Genomic DNA, 18,165 nt, shown 5'->3' with positions numbered 1-18,165 from the left:
ACACCCTTTTACAACTGGGGATGTGCCTGTGTTTAGATTTAACCAACTACATTCAAACTCATGTTAAATTGGAGTCAGCACATACCTGTCACCAATTAAAGTGCCTCTGATCAACCCCAAATAAAGTTCAGCTAAAAAGTAGGCTTTTCCTGACTTTTTTGCAGCCACATCTTCCAGCGCAAGCCATGGTTCGCAGAGACCTTCCAAAGCAAAAGAATTTCCAAGGAATTAAATATACCATGGAACACAGTGAAGACTGTCATCATCAAGTGGAGAAAATATGGCACGACAGTGACATTACCAAGAACAGGATGTCCGTCCAAAAATGATGTTAAGATGAGAAGAAAACTGGTCAGGGAGGCTGCCACGAGGCCGACAGCAACACTGGAGGAGCTGCAGGAATTTCTCGCAAGTACTGGCTGTGTTGTACATGTGACAACAATCTCCCGTCTTCTTCATATGTCTGGGCTATGGGATAGTGTGGCAAGACAAAAGCCTTATCTTCGAAAGAAAACACCCAAGCCCGGCTTAATTTTGCAAAGAGACACCTGAAATCTCCTAAACGCATGTGGAAAAATGTGTTATGGTCTGATGAAACCAAGGTTGAACTTTTTGGACATAATTCCAAAAGGTATGTTTGGCGCAGGAACAACACTGCTCGTCACCAAAAGAACACCATACTTACAGTGAAGCATGGTGGTGGCAGCATCATGCTTTGGGGCTGCTTTTCTTCAGCTGGAACTGGGGCCTTAGTCGGGGCGGAGGGAATTATGAACAGTTCCAAACACCAGTCAGTGTTGGCACAAAACCTTCGGCCTTCGGTTAGAAAGATGAAGATGAAGAGGGAACTTCATCTTTCAACACGACAGTGACCCAAAGCACACATCTAAATCAACAAAAGAATGGCTTCACAGGAATAAGATTGAGAGCCAGAGTCAGAGTCCAGGCCTGAATCCCATTGAACCCCTGTGGGGTGATCTGAAAAGGGCTGTGCACAGGAGATGCCCTAGCAATCTGTCAGATTCGGAGCGGTTTTGCAAGGAAGAGTGGGCAAATATTACCACATCAAGATGTGCCACGCTAGGCTCCTACCCAAAAAGACTGAGTGCTGTAATAAAAGCCAAAGGTGCTGCAACAAAGTATTAGTTAAGGGTGTGCATATTTATGCAACCAGGTTATTTTAAGTTATTTTTTTTTTGTTTTTCATTTTGCCCCTTTAAAGGTTTCAGTTTGTTTTTCAATTGTGTTACACAGGTTATAGGTCACATTAAAGGTGGAAAAAGTTGTGAAATTACCTGGCATTTAAATGGGCTGTGTGGACTTTTTATATCCACTGTACCTAATAAAGTGTATGTAGTGAAGCCTTTCAGTAGCACATGAGCTTATAGGACCTCCTTTGTCTACACAAATAGGTATATATGAGAGAGGTTTTAACACAAACCCTGACCTCAATCACATTCTCAGAATGTGGGAGGCCAGAAACGGCAGATTAAAGATGGATTATTGAAGGATTTGGAATCGACAGGTGTGCGCCTATGTTCTGAGAAGTTTTACAACGCAGCTAAGAGTTTGCCAGTTGACGTTAAGCGTGTCAATGTTTTCTTGGCAGGTCTTGTTTCCTTGTTTGCGTTGCCCATGTACTTCCCTCCTCCCTCGGCTGTGACATTCCCTCTCACCAGCCATCTTGGAGCTCAGTAATGATTGACGAATCCCAGTATTTTTTCTGCAATAAGTTTTATTGGAAAAAAAAAAAAAAGGCTTTACAAAGTAAGTTTAATAAGAAGCTGCACCTCAGTATACAATGCAATAAAAGTGAAGAAAACAATCTCTCTGCTGGGACAGACTTTTGGACCGGACGAATGTCCAAAAAAAAAAAAAAAAAAAAAACGTAACAAATATAATACATACATACATAGGTACATTACAAACGTACATGGATACGGACTTAAAAATGTACAGCATGTCGACAAATTATGTACACCTGCTCTTAAATACTATTCGTCTATCTGCTAATTTTCAGTGTAGCACTTGTGAAAATACTGTGAATTAACCAGCGTGTGACGCTTCTTATTGAGATGAGCGAGGAGTCATTTTTTCCAGAAGGCGAAGGCACAGGATCTAAAAAAAAGAAAAAAAAAAAGAAAGGAAAAACAAAACCACACCCTCGATTGTTTTAAGTCTTCGATAGAGTTCGCAATCGCATTGTTTGCCCTTTTGCGATATCTGATATAAACTAGGATACTGATAGGTTGATTTATTTATTTTCAGCTACTTTTAAACTACACAAATCAGTCTTCAACAGCAGCATTGTCACGCAGCTTTATTACAACCCTGAGCTCTGTCTTATCTGATCTTTGACTCTGAATTAAAGAGGCCGACTTCGGACCGAGCCGCAGTCCGTCGACCTCGTCGGCCCGGCAGGAATTACACAGCTAACTGTCAAACAGACGGACACCGAGGACCTCCGCTAGAGAGACGAGACAACACTATTATCAAAATGTTGATAACAAGTAGTACAGGTTTGTTCTGGGGTGTGTGTGTGTGTGTGTGCATAGATCTGGAAGGCAACCTTGCAAAGAGAGGACGGAAGAATGGCTACTTTTAACTTTTAACAGTCAATCCTGCATTTGGCGGGAAAAAACTAACAAACAAACAAAAAAAATCCTAAAAAAGTGCAATGCAGCCTAGCGCGACTCAGCTTAACACCTACTCCTGACATGCAGACGTTTGATGCCGATGCTGTGATACATTCTCGGAAAATACTGCTGCAGCCGTTTCACCCCTTAGCCACCGCTGCCCCCGTTATCGCCCAGTTCAGATCGTTAAGGGAGGAGTGAAAGGACCATAAACAAGGGGTGGGTGGCCCACGGGTGCCAGGGTGTGAGGGGGGGGGGGGGTCGGTCAAGGTCAGCCCAGGTCGGTGGACGTCCCGCTGATGGCACGAAACACATGGAGGGAGTTGACTTGCAGCAGAGAGCGCATCATTTCCTCCTGGTAGATCTGGGATCAGAGGGGAACACAGACAGTGTGAGTGTAGTAGTGAGCTCTCTGGAGCTCTGGTCACGTGACGCTACCAGATGTGGTTTAAGCGAGGTCTGTAGAATGTTTTTGTTGGCACCTGTGCACTAGATTAACCTGATAATTAACTGACATACTTTTTCGCCTTCTTTTTTTTTTTTTTTTTTTTTTTAGTATTACTGTCATTATTATTATTTGATACGCAGAGTAAGTACAAGGTATGCGCCAGTAGTTTATGGAGGTGAATTGCAAGTCGAGTCACAACTAGTCGCTGACTGTAGAAGGCAGCGTCAGTCCTCGCTATAATTATACGCTTTTAACACATTTAATATGAAATAAACAAAGCACAGAATGGCAGGATGACTGTGTTTGATCACAAGTACGTGTAGTTGAGCCAGAAATCACAGCTTTCCCGGATACAGTTAGGAAGAACGCTGTTGTGTATACACTCACTTGCCACTTCATTAGGTACACGTGTTCAATTGCTCATTAACACATATAGCCAATCAGCCAATCACATGGCTGCGGCTCACTGCATTTAGGCTGTAGATCATGAGTGTGATCAAGACAACTTGCTGAAGTTCAAACTGAGCTTCAGAATGGACAGAAAGTGAATTTAAGGGACTTTGAAGAAGATGGGCTACAGCAGCAGAACACCACGCCGGGGGGGGCACTCCTGTCAGCTAAGAACAGGAAACTGAGACTACAGTTCACACAGGCTCACCAACACTGGACAATAGAAGACTGGAAAAACGCTTCCTGGTCTGATGAGTCTCAATTTCAGCTGCAACATTCAGATGTCAGGGTCAGAATTTGGTGTAAACAACATGAAAGCATGGATCCATCCTGCCTTGTATAAACGGTTCAGGCTGCTGGTGGTGGTGTAATGGTGTGTGGGGGATATTTTCTTGGCACTTTGGGCCCTTAGTACAAACTGAGCATGGTTTAAATGCCACAGCCTACCCGAGAATACTTTGGGATGTGGTGGGACAAATCTGCAGCAACTGCGTGACGCTGTCATGTCAACATGGACCAAAATCTCTCTGTAGAAAGTATTCCACGAAGAATTAAGGCAGTTCTGAAGGTAAAAGGGGATCCGACCTTTTTCTAGCAAGACGTACCTAATAAAGTGGCTGGCAAGTGTGAGTGTGATATGCAAAACTATGAAACACTCAGAGCCCAAAAGGAGTGTCAAAGCTTACATAATCAGGGTAAAATCTGTTGCAACCTGCCATCTGTGTGACTTTCTAAAGCCTCTTCCCCCGCTTTGAGTTACATTTACAGTAAAAGTGGGAATGACACAACATCCTTTTAAACATTACAAGGAAGTAAGGAAGGAAGGAAGAAAATCAACTCAACACCAACAAACAAATGCTAAACCGCAGAACATTTGAAAATATGTTTTTAGAACTGACATTCAATTCAATGCAACACTTTTTTGAGACGTTTTCCTGTTTGGAGAAGAGACGGTGATATTTTTATATTTTTGCACTACTCTTAGCAAAAACTCAAAAATATCCGTTGGCATCTGTACGTCTCCCCACAAATGTCCTTAATTTAGGTCCAAAAACATTCATCTTTTATTCCTGAATACTTTCTTGAGTGGATTTGGATGTAAAATTTTTTATTTTCATATTTTTGTTTCCTCTGAAGTCGTTTCTGCGGCATTGCATAGATTGTTCTGACGTACACTGATTAATCAGGCATAACATTATGACCACTTTCCTAATATTGTGTAGGCCTCTCTTGTGCCTCCAAAACAGTTGTGACTCATCAGTGAATGGACATGGAGGGTGTCCTAAATGGTGTTAGTGGGAGATGGGGTGGGAGACCTGGTCTGGTCTTGGTGGGAATGCCGGGTCTAAAAGTTTCCCAGCAGAACATTAAATTGTCACAAGCTGGTCAATGTTATCCTCCTGAGACCCAAGCATTTGTTTGGAATACATCTTTAAGATAAGATTAAGATGTTTAGGTATTTGGAATTAGTAGGATGTGAAAAAAAAAAGAAATAAGATTAATCGCGATCAAATATCACAATATATCAATATCAAAATATCAAACACGATTGTACAGATTGGTACAATATAAATACCGAAGCTGTATGATGTGTATTTTCGAGCTATGGTCACTTGTTCAAATGCGCTATATCTCAAAAAATATAAAAGCCACAGCTCATATATTTGTATATACAGTATAATGTGTTGACACAAGGGAATACTGAATGACTGCCAATGGTTAGAAAAATGGGTACAAATTGAAAAATTAAGCATTTTATTGTCTACTATTACTACAAAGATCAACTGTGCAGTTACAATGACTGTTAAAAGGTTAATATTGATATTAAAAGAGAAATAAAGACTCATGTTTTGGGCCAATTGTGAATGACTTCCGCACCTCAACCACCACTTCTTCTGTGTAAGTACAATAAATTGGAAATGGATTGTTCGGATTTTTTTTTTTTTTAAAGTACACCCGTGAGTAGCCAAAATATAAAACAAAAAGCAAAAGCAGAATTGGAACCAATCACATCCCAACGTCCTCAAACATGTACAGTATGTACTTGTGAATTTGTTAAACTTTCATTTCATGTCAAACTTGACAAGTTACTAACCAGTACATTTGTCTCCTTATGATCAAAACACGTCTAAATGACGCAGAATAAGCTGCCACAAAATCAAAACATGATGTCCCCATATGAGGACGCTGGGTCTCGGAAGGTCATTCACTTCTCCTGTCAGTGGTCATAATGTTGTGGCTATGGGTGTACATCTCGATTAATTATTTCCTTTACACCGATGGCAGAAACCTGGATGACACGTGTAAATCCTGCGAGGACTGGAATAGATGTTTTACCAGGATGTAGTTTTCATGTGCGCGATCATGCAAATGTTCGAACCTTAACCAGGACACCAGCGCGCGTGTGTGTGTGTGTGTGACTGTAAACACTATTTGATTAAAGGCATCTACCATTTGCATCGTTTTGAATACGATCAGTGGAGCCAGTGTTGGCTGTGATCTGCATGGAGCTTTTCGTGTGATGGCTGCCCACACGTCTCCAGGTTTCCGCCTTTGAATCTTTCCAGCTGACTGCGTTTTATTTGACATTAAACTGCCACGTTTGCCCAAATCATTCTTCTTTTATTCCGACAAGCTTATAGATAGATAGATCCGTGAAAAAGCGATTTATTTTGCAGTATTCTGAAGGTAAAATGCTTCTACTGCTCATTATGACAATTAATGATTCATATTCATTATGAATGAATGAATCTAATTTAAAATGTTCTGTTTTTGGTACCCAGGACATTTGGATTCACACTTTAACCATAAAGTGTATGGAAGAAATAAACTAAGAAGGTGCAAAATCATGCTTATGACATAAAAAAGGACAAAATAATGAGATTTAACACACTTCACGATCACATTACCTGTTTTTTCCTTAAAGCTAAAGGCCAGCACATTGGAGAGAAAAAGTCAAATCAGTTAATTTGGTTAAAAAAAAAACAGGAAAAAAAAGAAAAGAAAAACAGAGATGAAGCGATAGCAGAAACACAACAAAGATGGAAAGGTATGATTTTATTTGTATGCTTCACACATCCACACACAAACACATCAGATAAGTGTGTGCGAGCCATCTTACGTGACACTGGGAGTCGTTCGTCCAGGAAATGTTCGAGAGGAAATTCAGTTTGATCAGTGATTCCGAGATGTTACATTACCACGGCTTCCCATCGCAACTCATTATGACTCAATTTAAGGCCTATCATGACCGACGTTGAACGTTTTCTGTTTCATCGAAGCTGTGACACATGGAAGAGCCACTGAAAGGAAGGATTAATACAAGTGCCTAGGGTCCGTGTGAGATCAGTCCTCGCCTGAAAGTGGACCACTCAGACCCTCACGTCCCATTCTGATCAATTTCACATTATATTCTCAGTATAATGTATGGACAATTAATGTAATTAAGGGTGCATTAGAAGCCCAAACCAGATGCAAATGCTCCATATAAACACCTCAGTCAGAATAAACAGGGGTAAAATATTCCTTTTCCCACACTGATCTAATGTCATGTAAACGGTGAGTCAGAATAAGGTCGGGCTCCTTCCTGTCTGAGCATGATCTGTCTTGCCGTAAACCCACAATGATGCTCCAGTGACGTTTCCCCAATTGGTCTCCGTGGAGAGTTTGCTTTTAGCAACAACTCTGAAAGAACTAGACACCGCACACTTAGACGGCAGAAAAAAACTGAAATATCGAACTGTTCCACCAGAAATTAATTAAAGCCGAGACAGACCGAGCCATGGAGCAATTTCGGGAACCAGTGGAAAACCATGACGACCGCCCACTGTAAGGCTAACACAAAAGGCAACGCAAATGTGGATGTGACGCCACAAACTCTCTGAATCAAGCTGTAGCTTTAAGAACAAAAATGTAAGAACAATTGGAACTACCATGCTGATTGGACGAGAGATCAGTCATGGGATTATTTTATAGGATTTAGATTATCCAGATCCACACTCCATTTCAGTAGCTGCTGGTTGTTTGCCAACCGCCATTGCAAATAAAGAACAAGAGCGGGATGTTTTCATCGATCTGCGCTTGTCACAAGTCTATAAAACGGCCGTTACGATTAAAAGTAGAGGTACATGTAAGCATCAAGTCGGAATAGATCACCTCACATGTGAACGGCTAACCTGAAACCTATCGGCCGACATCGACACCAGTAAAAATCGTCCCGATGCGTTAGTCGATCTCTTCTAAATAAATAACTGTCACTGTGGCTCTTGAGCACAATATGCATGCAGGATTTGAATCGGCTCAGTTTACAAAGTCCTTCAAAGCTCCAACATGCAAATGATAATCAAAAGGCCTTTTATATGGAGCATGGTTCACTACCGTGCAACAGTAAGCAATACGTGACGCTAGTCGTATCCATAGCAACTTTGCATATCCGTGTGGACGGTTTCACTTTTTATTTTAGGTTTTCAAAACAAGGAGTTGGCCTCAAGTGGATCAAGTCTCTCAAAAGCAAATCTAAAGGGACGGGTGTGGTGCCCAAACAAGGCAGATCTCACTCCACCTTAATATTGTGTTGCCATGTGCGCTGGGCAACGCACGCGATTGTAGATTACCTGTTCGTGGATGATGTCCGATAGCTCCTTCACCATTTCTCTGAAGTTGCCCTTCAGGCCCTCGTGGTACTCAAACTGATCCTCTTTAATGAGACGCTCGTTGATGTCCAGAGCCATGCTGCACGCCTCCACAAAACGCCTGCCAAGGTTTAAAATAAATAAATAAATAAACAAATAAAACATAAAGTTGTATTCATCTGATCAGATATTTAATTTGGAACAGAGAGACTGAATACCTGAAAACGTCCTTTAGCTCTTTTACTTTCTTGTTGCCCAACTGGTTGGATTTACTTTCATCCAAGAATGCCCTGGCATAAGCCATCGGACCTGCATTCACCTGAGGAGAGACATGCCTGGAATTGTTAGGCGTTCTTACACACTGATGACAATCGGCTTGTTTTTTTGTTTTTTTTCTCCCCTACATACTTCTCATGGCTGTCACCGAGCGCGGGCTTAGTTTTGCTTTGGCACAGATTTCATGCACAGATCTGATCTGACATCTTATTTGTCAAGCAGAATGGGTAAAAATGGCACGGAGGAATGGACTCATACTCGTTTTTTTTTTTAAACGCCCTGGAGACAACTGTCAAAATAAAGTCAACAAGGGGTGCACTGGAGAAGTGGTGCAGAGCTTAGTGCTGATGTTTGCAATCACGAGCACTGATTACGCAGCTTAAGACCCTATTAGTCATTTAGGCTTTGGGTTAGTGTCCTGTGACACTATGTTAAAGTGTATTTATGTCTCTTTTACTGTTGCCTTATTGTTTTATTGTTTTGTACCTTGCATTTTTACAGGGGACAAGGTGCGTAGTTTCTGTATACTGCAATGTATGCAAAAAGTGGGTGATATCCTATAGCTGGTGTAGGAGACATTTGTCTTTGCTTTGAAAGGCTGCAGCGAGGTGTGCAGACTCAGCCCTCCCACTGAACGTGGTGAGTTGAGAGACACAATAATACCACATAAAAGACACAATAACTTGTGTCAAGTTTCACTGTGGCCAGTTTCAGATGCTGAAGTACTTCTTGTTTCCTTTTGTATTTTACTGTATTTGGGGTTAAGCCAAAAAAACCATCACTGCCGCCTAAGGTCGTATTCACACCGAGCTCGTTTAGTCCCCTTGAAACGGACCTTTTCTCTGGGTAGGCGTGAATACAAATCAGCGGACTCTGGTGCGGACCAAACAAGTGAACTGAGACCACCTGTGCAGCTGGGACTCGGTTCACTTGTTTGGTCCGCACCAGAGTCCGTAATGAACCCTTCGTTTGTCCTGTGAGTGTATTCCAAACCGTTTCCGAACTAAATGCAACATCTGAGCGCCTTTCTGGATTAAACAGGCTTCCGTTTCTAACAATTCACCATACACATACACGTTGTCGGTACCCGACATGAGTTTAGGACGTCCTGCATTTAATGTAAATTATTTCTGTTAATTATGTAAATTCAGAACAATTTCAAATTTAAGGAAAAAACTTAAATTTGCCCCATTCAACCCACTCTTAAATGCACAATGTTTAAATTATATTAAGTTTGTTTAACTTCATGGCATTGGCGGCCATGAAGTTAAACGAACTTAATATTATCCATTCGCTGCAGGTGTGCAAAGGAAAAATAAGTGTGATTTTCGTCCGCAAAAACATGAAAAAAATCAAAAATGTGTGATCGACTGCTAACTGGTATACCACGAACAAAAAAGTAAAAAAAATAAAATGTTGTGATCGGTCGTTTCATTCGTTCATTTGTTTCTATTTTATACAAAGAATGAACCGTGGGTCAACGTGGGGCACAGAAGAGAGAACTGCCTCCTCGATATATGGTCAGAGGAGAGCATATATCAGCTGCTTGACGCACAAAAATGCTGACCTCTACGGCCAAATCGCAGAGAGAATGTGCGAGGCAGGCTTTACCCGGACTCTGACACAGTGAAAAACTTCGCCAAAGATTGAGCCAATCATTTTTGTCCAGTGATTGAGAGGCTACAGGACACACGTGGGTTTGTTTACAATGTTGGTCTGCTTGTCAAAAAAATGCAATGTGAATACAAACCGAACCAAGTTTCTTGTTTTTAAAAGGTCCGAATCAATGCAAGTGACTTTTGGGCGTGTGAATATGCCCTAAATCACTTTTGTGATTTAGGGCATGTTGAGTTGTGGCAACACGACAAACCTTGTGAAATGCCTCAGGTTTAACCACAACACAGAATACGAGTCATTTGACGAGAAGGACAGAAGAGGCGAGTACAGGGTTCTGGCTCTGTTTGGTTTTTCTATTGTTGCATTAGCTCGGCTATATAGTAAATGGGGCCACTACCTCAATATATTATATTAGAGTTTAAAATCAATAAATAAATTACTTTATGAAGCTGTGATTTGATATACACTACTATTTTTTAGGTTTAACCAGACACAATTGGGTGTATTTACACAAAATATCGGTAGCAGATCGGTGTCGCTGATATCAGCCTGAATTTTACTCAATATCTGATTGGAAGGGAAATCGGTGGCATCACTAGCTAAAAGAGGTTGAGCTCCACTTCATATATAACATTTAACTGATCACTTCATAGAACCGTAACGCTGAGAGCTGACCCACGGCTAAACATGACTTTAAATTTTCATTCACCGCCCCATGACGTCTAAATTTTTCACGATCTGAGGCTAACTAATGACTTACCGTAATTCCTTTCTAAAGTCTGATACAAGTCCGTACATAGTTCTGCTTATTATCTTGTGCCGATAAGTTCTATCTGATTTATTTTTTTTTTTCTCTTGTGTTTATTGTCACGATGCGTCATAGCAACGAACAGCCGCACCTGCACGGAGACGCAACCTTGAAGCTTGAGCTGGAGCTGGATCATGTCCACCTCCTGGTTGGAGCAGAGCTTGATCAGCTCCGCCGTCCGCGCCTTCATCTCATCTATCGCCACTTCCACCGGCTTGAGCTCCACCTGCTTCTCCGCCACCACCTCCACACGCTTCTTCACGTACGGGAAAGTGTTGGCAGCTGGAGATGAGACGACAGGCAAAACTGGTTGGGTCTTGACATGCACGGCAAAATAACTAATACGCAAGAAAAAAAAAATAAAATACATATGTGCTTCTGGTTCACTGTGTGGAAATGATCATAGCGAATGTTCTGTTGAGTTTGTTTTTGTGATGCTGGAGGGGAGCCATCAGCCACACAAGATCAACATGAGATATATTCGCTATAGCTGGAGGGGTCCTGATATCCAGCTGCTGCTCCGCAACAGTAACCAGCTGTTAATGTGAAATGTTCAATTCTGTTTATTATTACTTATTTAGCGTCTCACAAGGCTGCACAGACGTAGATGTAAAAAAATAAATAAATAAATGGAAGAAAGTACATCTGGGAGCAGCCTGTGGGAGCAGGTTTCTGCTTTTGTGCACAAACATTAAGACATTAAGTCACTTTGAAATGTTACCAATAGTAATGTAAATGAATGCATCGCGTGGCGAAGTTTAACATGTGGCATTTACACTAAATGACATATTTGTTTTTTCCTAGAGAGGGCTTGTCAGTGCGCGAGCTGCAGCAAATCGTGCATTTCACTCACTTATGAGGACAATCCTCCTCTTGCACTGCTCCTCCACGCCGCCGTGCTTCTTCCCAGACAGCGTGTACGGCGTCTCGAACACAAAGCGGTTGATGTTGTGGCACTTCTCGAAGTCCGTCTTCTTCTCCGGCGCCTCCTTCTCCTCGAAGTACGGCTTCACGAACGTCACCTGGACGTAGGCGAACTTGGAGTCCAGCTCTTTGGGGTTTACCTGCAGAACGAGGGAGAAAAAGTTCAAATATGCTTCTAAAAATTTTGTGAGTTTTTGGGAAATAATACTAATCTGGATTTTATTATGGGGTGTTTCAACCAATACAGAAAAAAATGCTATGGAATTGCAAAGAATTGGATAGTCCTCCAAACCCGCCCACCTAACTTTCAGCTACTGCGTGTTGTTTAATGTTTAATAATGCTGTAAAGTTGGCCTTTTTAACATGGGGGGCTACGGGTATTTGCTATTCCGACATGGAGGTTGCTGCTTGATCAAAAAGCATAGTATTTCCCAACAGATTGCCTCCAGACACAAGTTTAAAGGTCCCACATTAGACATTTTTTGAACAATTTCACATAGGTGTCAGAGGTCCAACATCATTGTTTTCAAAGTCTGTTACCCCAAATTCAGCCTTGGTCCTGAATTTCAGCCTGTCAAAAAGTGGCTTGAGTGAGCTCTGCTGAGAACAGGAAGTTTCTGTGTCTGTACCTTTAAATGATAATGAGCTGCGTCTGTTCACGCCTACTCCATGAGAGGATGCGGCTTTCGCTGGCGTTAGCATGGGCTAACGTTTACGGTGGATTTACGACTATGGCTGGTAGAGACAATGTCGTTCAACGTTACCAATTTGAACCAGAATCTGAGCCAGAAGGAGAGGTCAGATTGTAAGGAAAATATTACTTAGTTAGCGCTAGCTTTGTTGCTAAAGTGCTTTGGAACACTTCGGCTTCCGGGTTAAACATTGCAACGTGTAAAGACAAGTGGATAAAACGAGGGAGAGATCGAGATCTCTGTACGTTTCTAGCAACACCACAAACATGTTAACTCACCTGAAACAGAGTGCGAATATTTCTATATGAGAATATTGTATTTATTGGAAAGCTTAGTTTATATGTATTTACTTTTGAATATTTTATTGAACTACGTTTCATTTTATTTTCATGTCTTGTATAATGTTTGTATAATGCTAGAATAAATTGTTGGTTGTACCAACAAGCAAATTTAAGTTTTGCATTTTGTTCCCATACTGTACTGAAAATGCAACCTATCGAACCGTGATTTTTCTGTATAGTTACACCCCTAATTACAACCATGTAGCTAATGCTAGTTTCTGGTAACTGTAAGGGTAATTGTCACTGTGTTTGTGGGGGTCTGCGAGGAAGAAAAAATGGCGCCCGCTCGGTAAATTTAGAGGTTGGAGGCTCATCTATCTGGGGTGGTTATTTTCCCGCACAACATCAAGAAGAGAAAAATCAAATGTTTTCATTGTGGGGCCTCATACATAGTCTATAGGGACACATATTACCGTTAGGAAACTTTATCAAAGTGAACTTTGCACAATATGGGACCTTTTGAGGGCTGGGAAACTAGTTTGGCCTCCAGGCTAAAATAATACAATATTCATCCAAAGTGAATTTTAACTTCTGTAATATCTCCAAGGTGAACGGTTCCCATCCGTCAACATTTAGCTAAGACCTAAGGGCCGCTAACTTCTGAACCCAACACAATGAAAGAAAGAAACCTCTCAAGTGAGACTTCACAAACACAGGATGTGGTAGAAGCTGAACATTTCCCACATTATTTTGGACATGTTATATTTTCCAAATAAACACAAATCCAAGTCAATTGTTTATACTCCTTACTGCATTTCAGCTGATGCAGCACTCTGCCATTTAAAGCCAGACATCCCATGTGTCGGCACTATTTATTCAAAATGTCTCCCAGCCCCCAGTTTTCCACTGCACCTTGTTAGAGTCCTGGATTATCTTGACGTTTTCCGGCCCAAACTTATCCTCGTAGAGAGCCATGAGGCGCTGTGAGATTTCAGACAGGCCGGTGAGTTTGGGCTCTTTGTAGATGTACTCCTTCCCGTCCTCTTCCTCGAAGAAGCACTGTTCAAAACACACAAGGTCAATGAGAGGCAACGGAGTTGAACATAAGTGGTAAGTTCAGTAAAACTCAACATGTTTGCCTGCGTGTAACACTATTCTACTGTGTCATTGGAAAGAAGGTGTAGTGAGATTTTTATTTTGTTTTTATTTCTAGCACAACTGTGTAATATTTGACCTGCCTCTTGTTTTATTCTCCCAGACCAGATTAAATATTCTTCCAACAGGTTTTTGTGACTGGATCCGTGTTGTCTCTTCTGTTCATCGCGTACATTGGCGACTTGAGGACTTCTTGAGAGAAAGCGCCAAGTTGTTTGATGTCCTTCTATTGTTAGTTCATGGCTGATGAGGAATCTAAACTGTTTTGTTTATGTTGATGTTATCTTTGGTTTAATGGATTATCCAGACTAGACAAAGAAAAAAGGCAGCATTTAAAAAGCATTCTTATCGTGTTGCGTCCTATGATTCCTTCAAGTAGCTGCTATTATGCAGCCATGGTGTCAGATTACTAAACGTGAATCATTTCCTAAAGGAGTTTTCCATCGCTCCATCCGACCAAGGTGATAAAGGTAATAAAACTGTATTTATTATCCGATCTCTCTATTTATCTGGGATATGTTGACGTAAAAGTTACTGGATGTGGTGCAGATTTTTCGCTTTAACAATTTCACGCTTCCTAGTTCCTGCCTAGTTGCTGCTCTGTCACGCAAAAACTGTAAACGCAACCTCTGCATCGTATTGTGTATTTTTAGAGATTTAAACCACCATGTAACAGGTTTGTGTTCTATATTCCACATTATGAATCATATTTTTGCCAGTGCAATCACAGCAAATACACCGAGACAAGTCAAACTGAGCATTCTTGAAGATTACTCTACTGTTGTGTTCCCCATGTGCGAACATCCTGTTCTGGATTTGCAAAACTTGAATGTCCATAGAGCGACATGATGTCTGTTTGCACTTCTAATTGTTAGCTTTTAGCGTGTTTGTTTTTTTGGGCGCTAGGAGAAAGAAACACTTGGCCTTCCAATGACCAATAATATCAGTTGTTGAAATATGACTTTGCTGCAGCTACAACTCTGAGGGTTGAGTGAAATTTTTGGTATAAATAAATCCTGAGGACAAGAGATTGTTTTCAGAAATGTCTGAGGATACGATCTGAATGTTTAGTAAAACGCACTGTGCTAGATATAAATTGTCAAACGTCCCACTATCTGTCTCCTGCACAGTCTATGGAAGCCTTTCCCCTCAGTTGATTAGGCCTCGGCTGAGGGCGGCAGGCAAGATGCGCGTGATAAACGTACTACATCGGGTGCAGCGCTGCAGCCACGTCACACGTGACCACTACGTTGATTTAACCATGCAAATCAACAACGCATTCTTGCGCATAAATGCAAATTGAAGTCGGCGTTCACACCGCCGTCGCACGTCAAAAACATCTCCATCTCTTTTAAAGCTCTCTTGAAGTTCTTTCATTTTGTTTGTGCGATGTATGTTGATGATGTACGATTCCTGTGTGTGCGCTTTTATGCAATCAAGATCTAAACTGGCTGAGACAAAAATGGTTTGTCGCCGCACCCTTTCTATTTACATTCCATTTACGTTCCGTTTTACTCTGCCGTTTCCCTTTTTTCTGTCTGTAGACAACACACTTGCGCAGTGTGCACAGTGTGCTGTGTAATCACATCTCATCTTATACTACTACTTATCCTCATTAGGGTCATGGGGGCTGCTGAAGCCTGTCCCAGCTGTCATTGGGCGAGACGGTTGCACACTGGACAGGTCGCCAGTCTATTGCAGGGCTAACACAGGGACAAACAACCATTTGTACCCGGAGTAAACCCACGCAGACACAGGGAGAACATGCAAACTCCACCCACAAAGACCCAAGGTGGCCTCCGGACCTTCTCGCTGTGAGGCTAACTAATGAGTATTTATATATATATATATATATATTAATGTATATCAGTTTTCTACCTATTGCTACTGAAACACTTTACAATGACAGTGACACATGTAAATATTTGCTCACACATGCACGAGCACTGGGAGAGACTGGGGGTTTAGTTTCTTGGTTTGGGAAACTTCAGCATGTGGCATGTTGCAGGGATTGAACCCTAACTCATAACCTTAAGGCATGTCCCTAACCCCTAACCCTAACTCGTAACCGTAACCCTGAGTCATGAACCTAAACCTGGCTCGTGACCATAGCTCTAACTCATAGCCCTAATCCTACCTCGGAGCCTTAACCCTAACTTGTACCCCAAACCCTAACCCACAACCATAACCCTAACTCGAGACCCTAACCCTAGCTTGTGACCCTAACAGCTAACCGTAACTCTCAACTCTAACTGCTAACACCTAACCGTGACCCTACTGCATCCTAAATAAAGGAGCGCTTGAAGCTGGTTGTTGTCCTCACCTGGCCATAAAACGCCACTCTGAAGTAAGTCCCAAGCAGCCTGCGGCCTGACTGTATCACCTCCATTATCTTGTTGTAGGCTCTGTGCAGAGTGTCGTACAGTCGGCTCAGTTTCTGAAAGGACAGGACAGATAGGACATCAACATTGATCTGCGTCGTAATTGTTTGTTTTTTGAACATGGACCTCAACAGGATTCTTGGAAAGCAGCAATTAACGTCTGTTTATAGCTTGCACACAATCATAAAACATATGACAAGTGGCTTTAAGAATCTCAATCATGTATGCAGGTGTGACTGAGTCACAACATTATTACCAGGCCCTAATAAAATGTCCTGTAGGTCTGTGTCTGCTGCAGAATGAGCCAAACAAGTTGCTAACTCCACAAGACACAAGAGATGTTTGGTATTAGACACGGAGACGTTTGCAGTAGATGTTGTAATACAAACCATCCTACACCCCTGACTAGAGGTGGACCCCTGAGGGCTTGTGGCTTGTCATTATTACCTGGAATGAAGACGCAGTATATCCATCATTCTAACTCTTCTTCTCTTTTCTAGCGCCAGTGGCTTTTCCACAAGTGGTATGTGCTTGTTGGCCGTGTTCAAAAGTACACATTTTTGGCCAGGACACAAGGGAGGTGAGGCCTCAATTGCAATTAGTCCTTTCGTGTTGTTTTGGCATGTCTGAGTGTTGAAGTCTGTAAGTTGCCGGCTGGATCCTCTCTGGATCAGAACATCCCCCATCACACTCAGTATGTTTACATGCACGTATTAAAAAAACAAATTATTGCCTTAATTGGACTTTAACTGGACAACTTAAGCTCGTGTAAACATGCTACTCCGACTAAAACCAGAGTTCTCCTTAACTGATTTAAGGCACCCAGATAATGTGATTGGAAATTGATTTTCTCCGGTATGTATACACCTTAAGTGGACTTAAACTAGAACACTTTACGAAACAGCATGTAAGAAAGCCGGTCACAGAAGAAGGTAAACAGAGCTGGTAGAAGAACCACCTTATCTGCAGCAGAAGTAGCGCGCACATTACGTATGAGATTAAGTTGTACTATTATCCACCTGGTTGTTGTTTGAAATGCTGGTCTGCCGCATGAACGACTCCAGTTGTTTATTATATGACGGGAAAGGGGACTCTATTAACCCACTGACAAGACACATATCGCCACCTAGTGTGGAGGAGGAGGACATGTCCCTGTCAGTTATTTGATTTTCTCTGTCGCATGTAAACTGGACGACATTCAGAAAGTCCAAGCTTGATTAAGCTGTGCACGTAAACACACTGACTGACACTGGTCCTTTTCTTGAAATACTGCCACCAGCGCCACTCTGAGATGCACTGACCCACCACATCACATGAGCGTGTCGTTTTAGCCCTTATCAAAGTCACTAGACGTGCTTATTTATCCCGCATTAAAAAAACAACAAAAACATACCAAAAAAAAATATTGCCTGTGCCGGTTGAACGGACAGATGACTAATGCTACATGTTCCTCCATCCTGTTTCGAAATGAGGCGCAAGAGAAAGTGAAGCTGAAAATTGATCCTTTAATGGTTGAACCTCGTGTCACAATTGCGGAGGCGAAGTAGCCGGTTTTACGCAGTCGCTAGAACATGGACACAACGTTTACGCAGGATATAAAGGAGGACGCCGCCGTACCTCATACTCGTGGCGCTTCTCATAAATGGGGATTATGAGTTTGGCGATGTGTGTGATGAGCTCGTAGCGTTCGGCTTTCCACAGAGCATCCACGCAGACCTCCAGGTGTTCCACCAAGACCTCCTAAAAAAGGCGTAAAAAAGGAAATAAAACATAGGTCTGCAACCTATATATATATATATATATATATTCTATTATCCCCTACAAATTTAAATTTCTTTAATTACACATTAACATGAACACACTAGC

General features: G+C 41.8%; 1 protein-coding gene across 3 annotated transcripts in view; it reads right to left on the bottom strand.

Annotated features, from left to right (window-relative positions):
- Positions 1 to 1,850: 1,850 nt before the first annotated feature.
- The window catches only part of dock11 (dedicator of cytokinesis 11), an 81,968-nt gene continuing 65,653 nt past the window's right edge, over positions 1,851 to 18,165 (bottom strand). For 2 of the 3 annotated variants that reach the window (XM_047584284.1, XM_047584292.1), the window contains 8 exons: positions 17,917 to 18,039; positions 16,242 to 16,355; positions 13,676 to 13,822; positions 11,720 to 11,930; positions 10,958 to 11,148; positions 8,384 to 8,484; positions 8,148 to 8,286; positions 1,851 to 3,000 (listed from right to left, as the gene is read on the bottom strand). In XM_047584284.1, the coding sequence (XP_047440240.1) occupies positions 2,908 to 3,000; positions 8,148 to 8,286; positions 8,384 to 8,484; positions 10,958 to 11,148; positions 11,720 to 11,930; positions 13,676 to 13,822; positions 16,242 to 16,355; positions 17,917 to 18,039 (1,119 nt within the window). In that variant the 3' untranslated portion in view covers positions 1,851 to 2,907. Of the gene's footprint in view, positions 3,001 to 6,443; positions 6,461 to 8,147; positions 8,287 to 8,383; positions 8,485 to 10,957; positions 11,149 to 11,719; positions 11,931 to 13,675; positions 13,823 to 16,241; positions 16,356 to 17,916; positions 18,040 to 18,165 lie in introns of all 3 variants that reach the window. The other variant, XM_047584301.1, reaches the window with a different exon arrangement.

The sequence above is a fragment of the Mugil cephalus genome, chromosome 1 (genome assembly GCF_022458985.1).
Source record: "Mugil cephalus isolate CIBA_MC_2020 chromosome 1, CIBA_Mcephalus_1.1, whole genome shotgun sequence".
NCBI lineage: Eukaryota > Metazoa > Chordata > Actinopteri > Mugiliformes > Mugilidae > Mugil > Mugil cephalus.
This window is presented reverse-complemented; position numbering and strand designations above follow the sequence as displayed.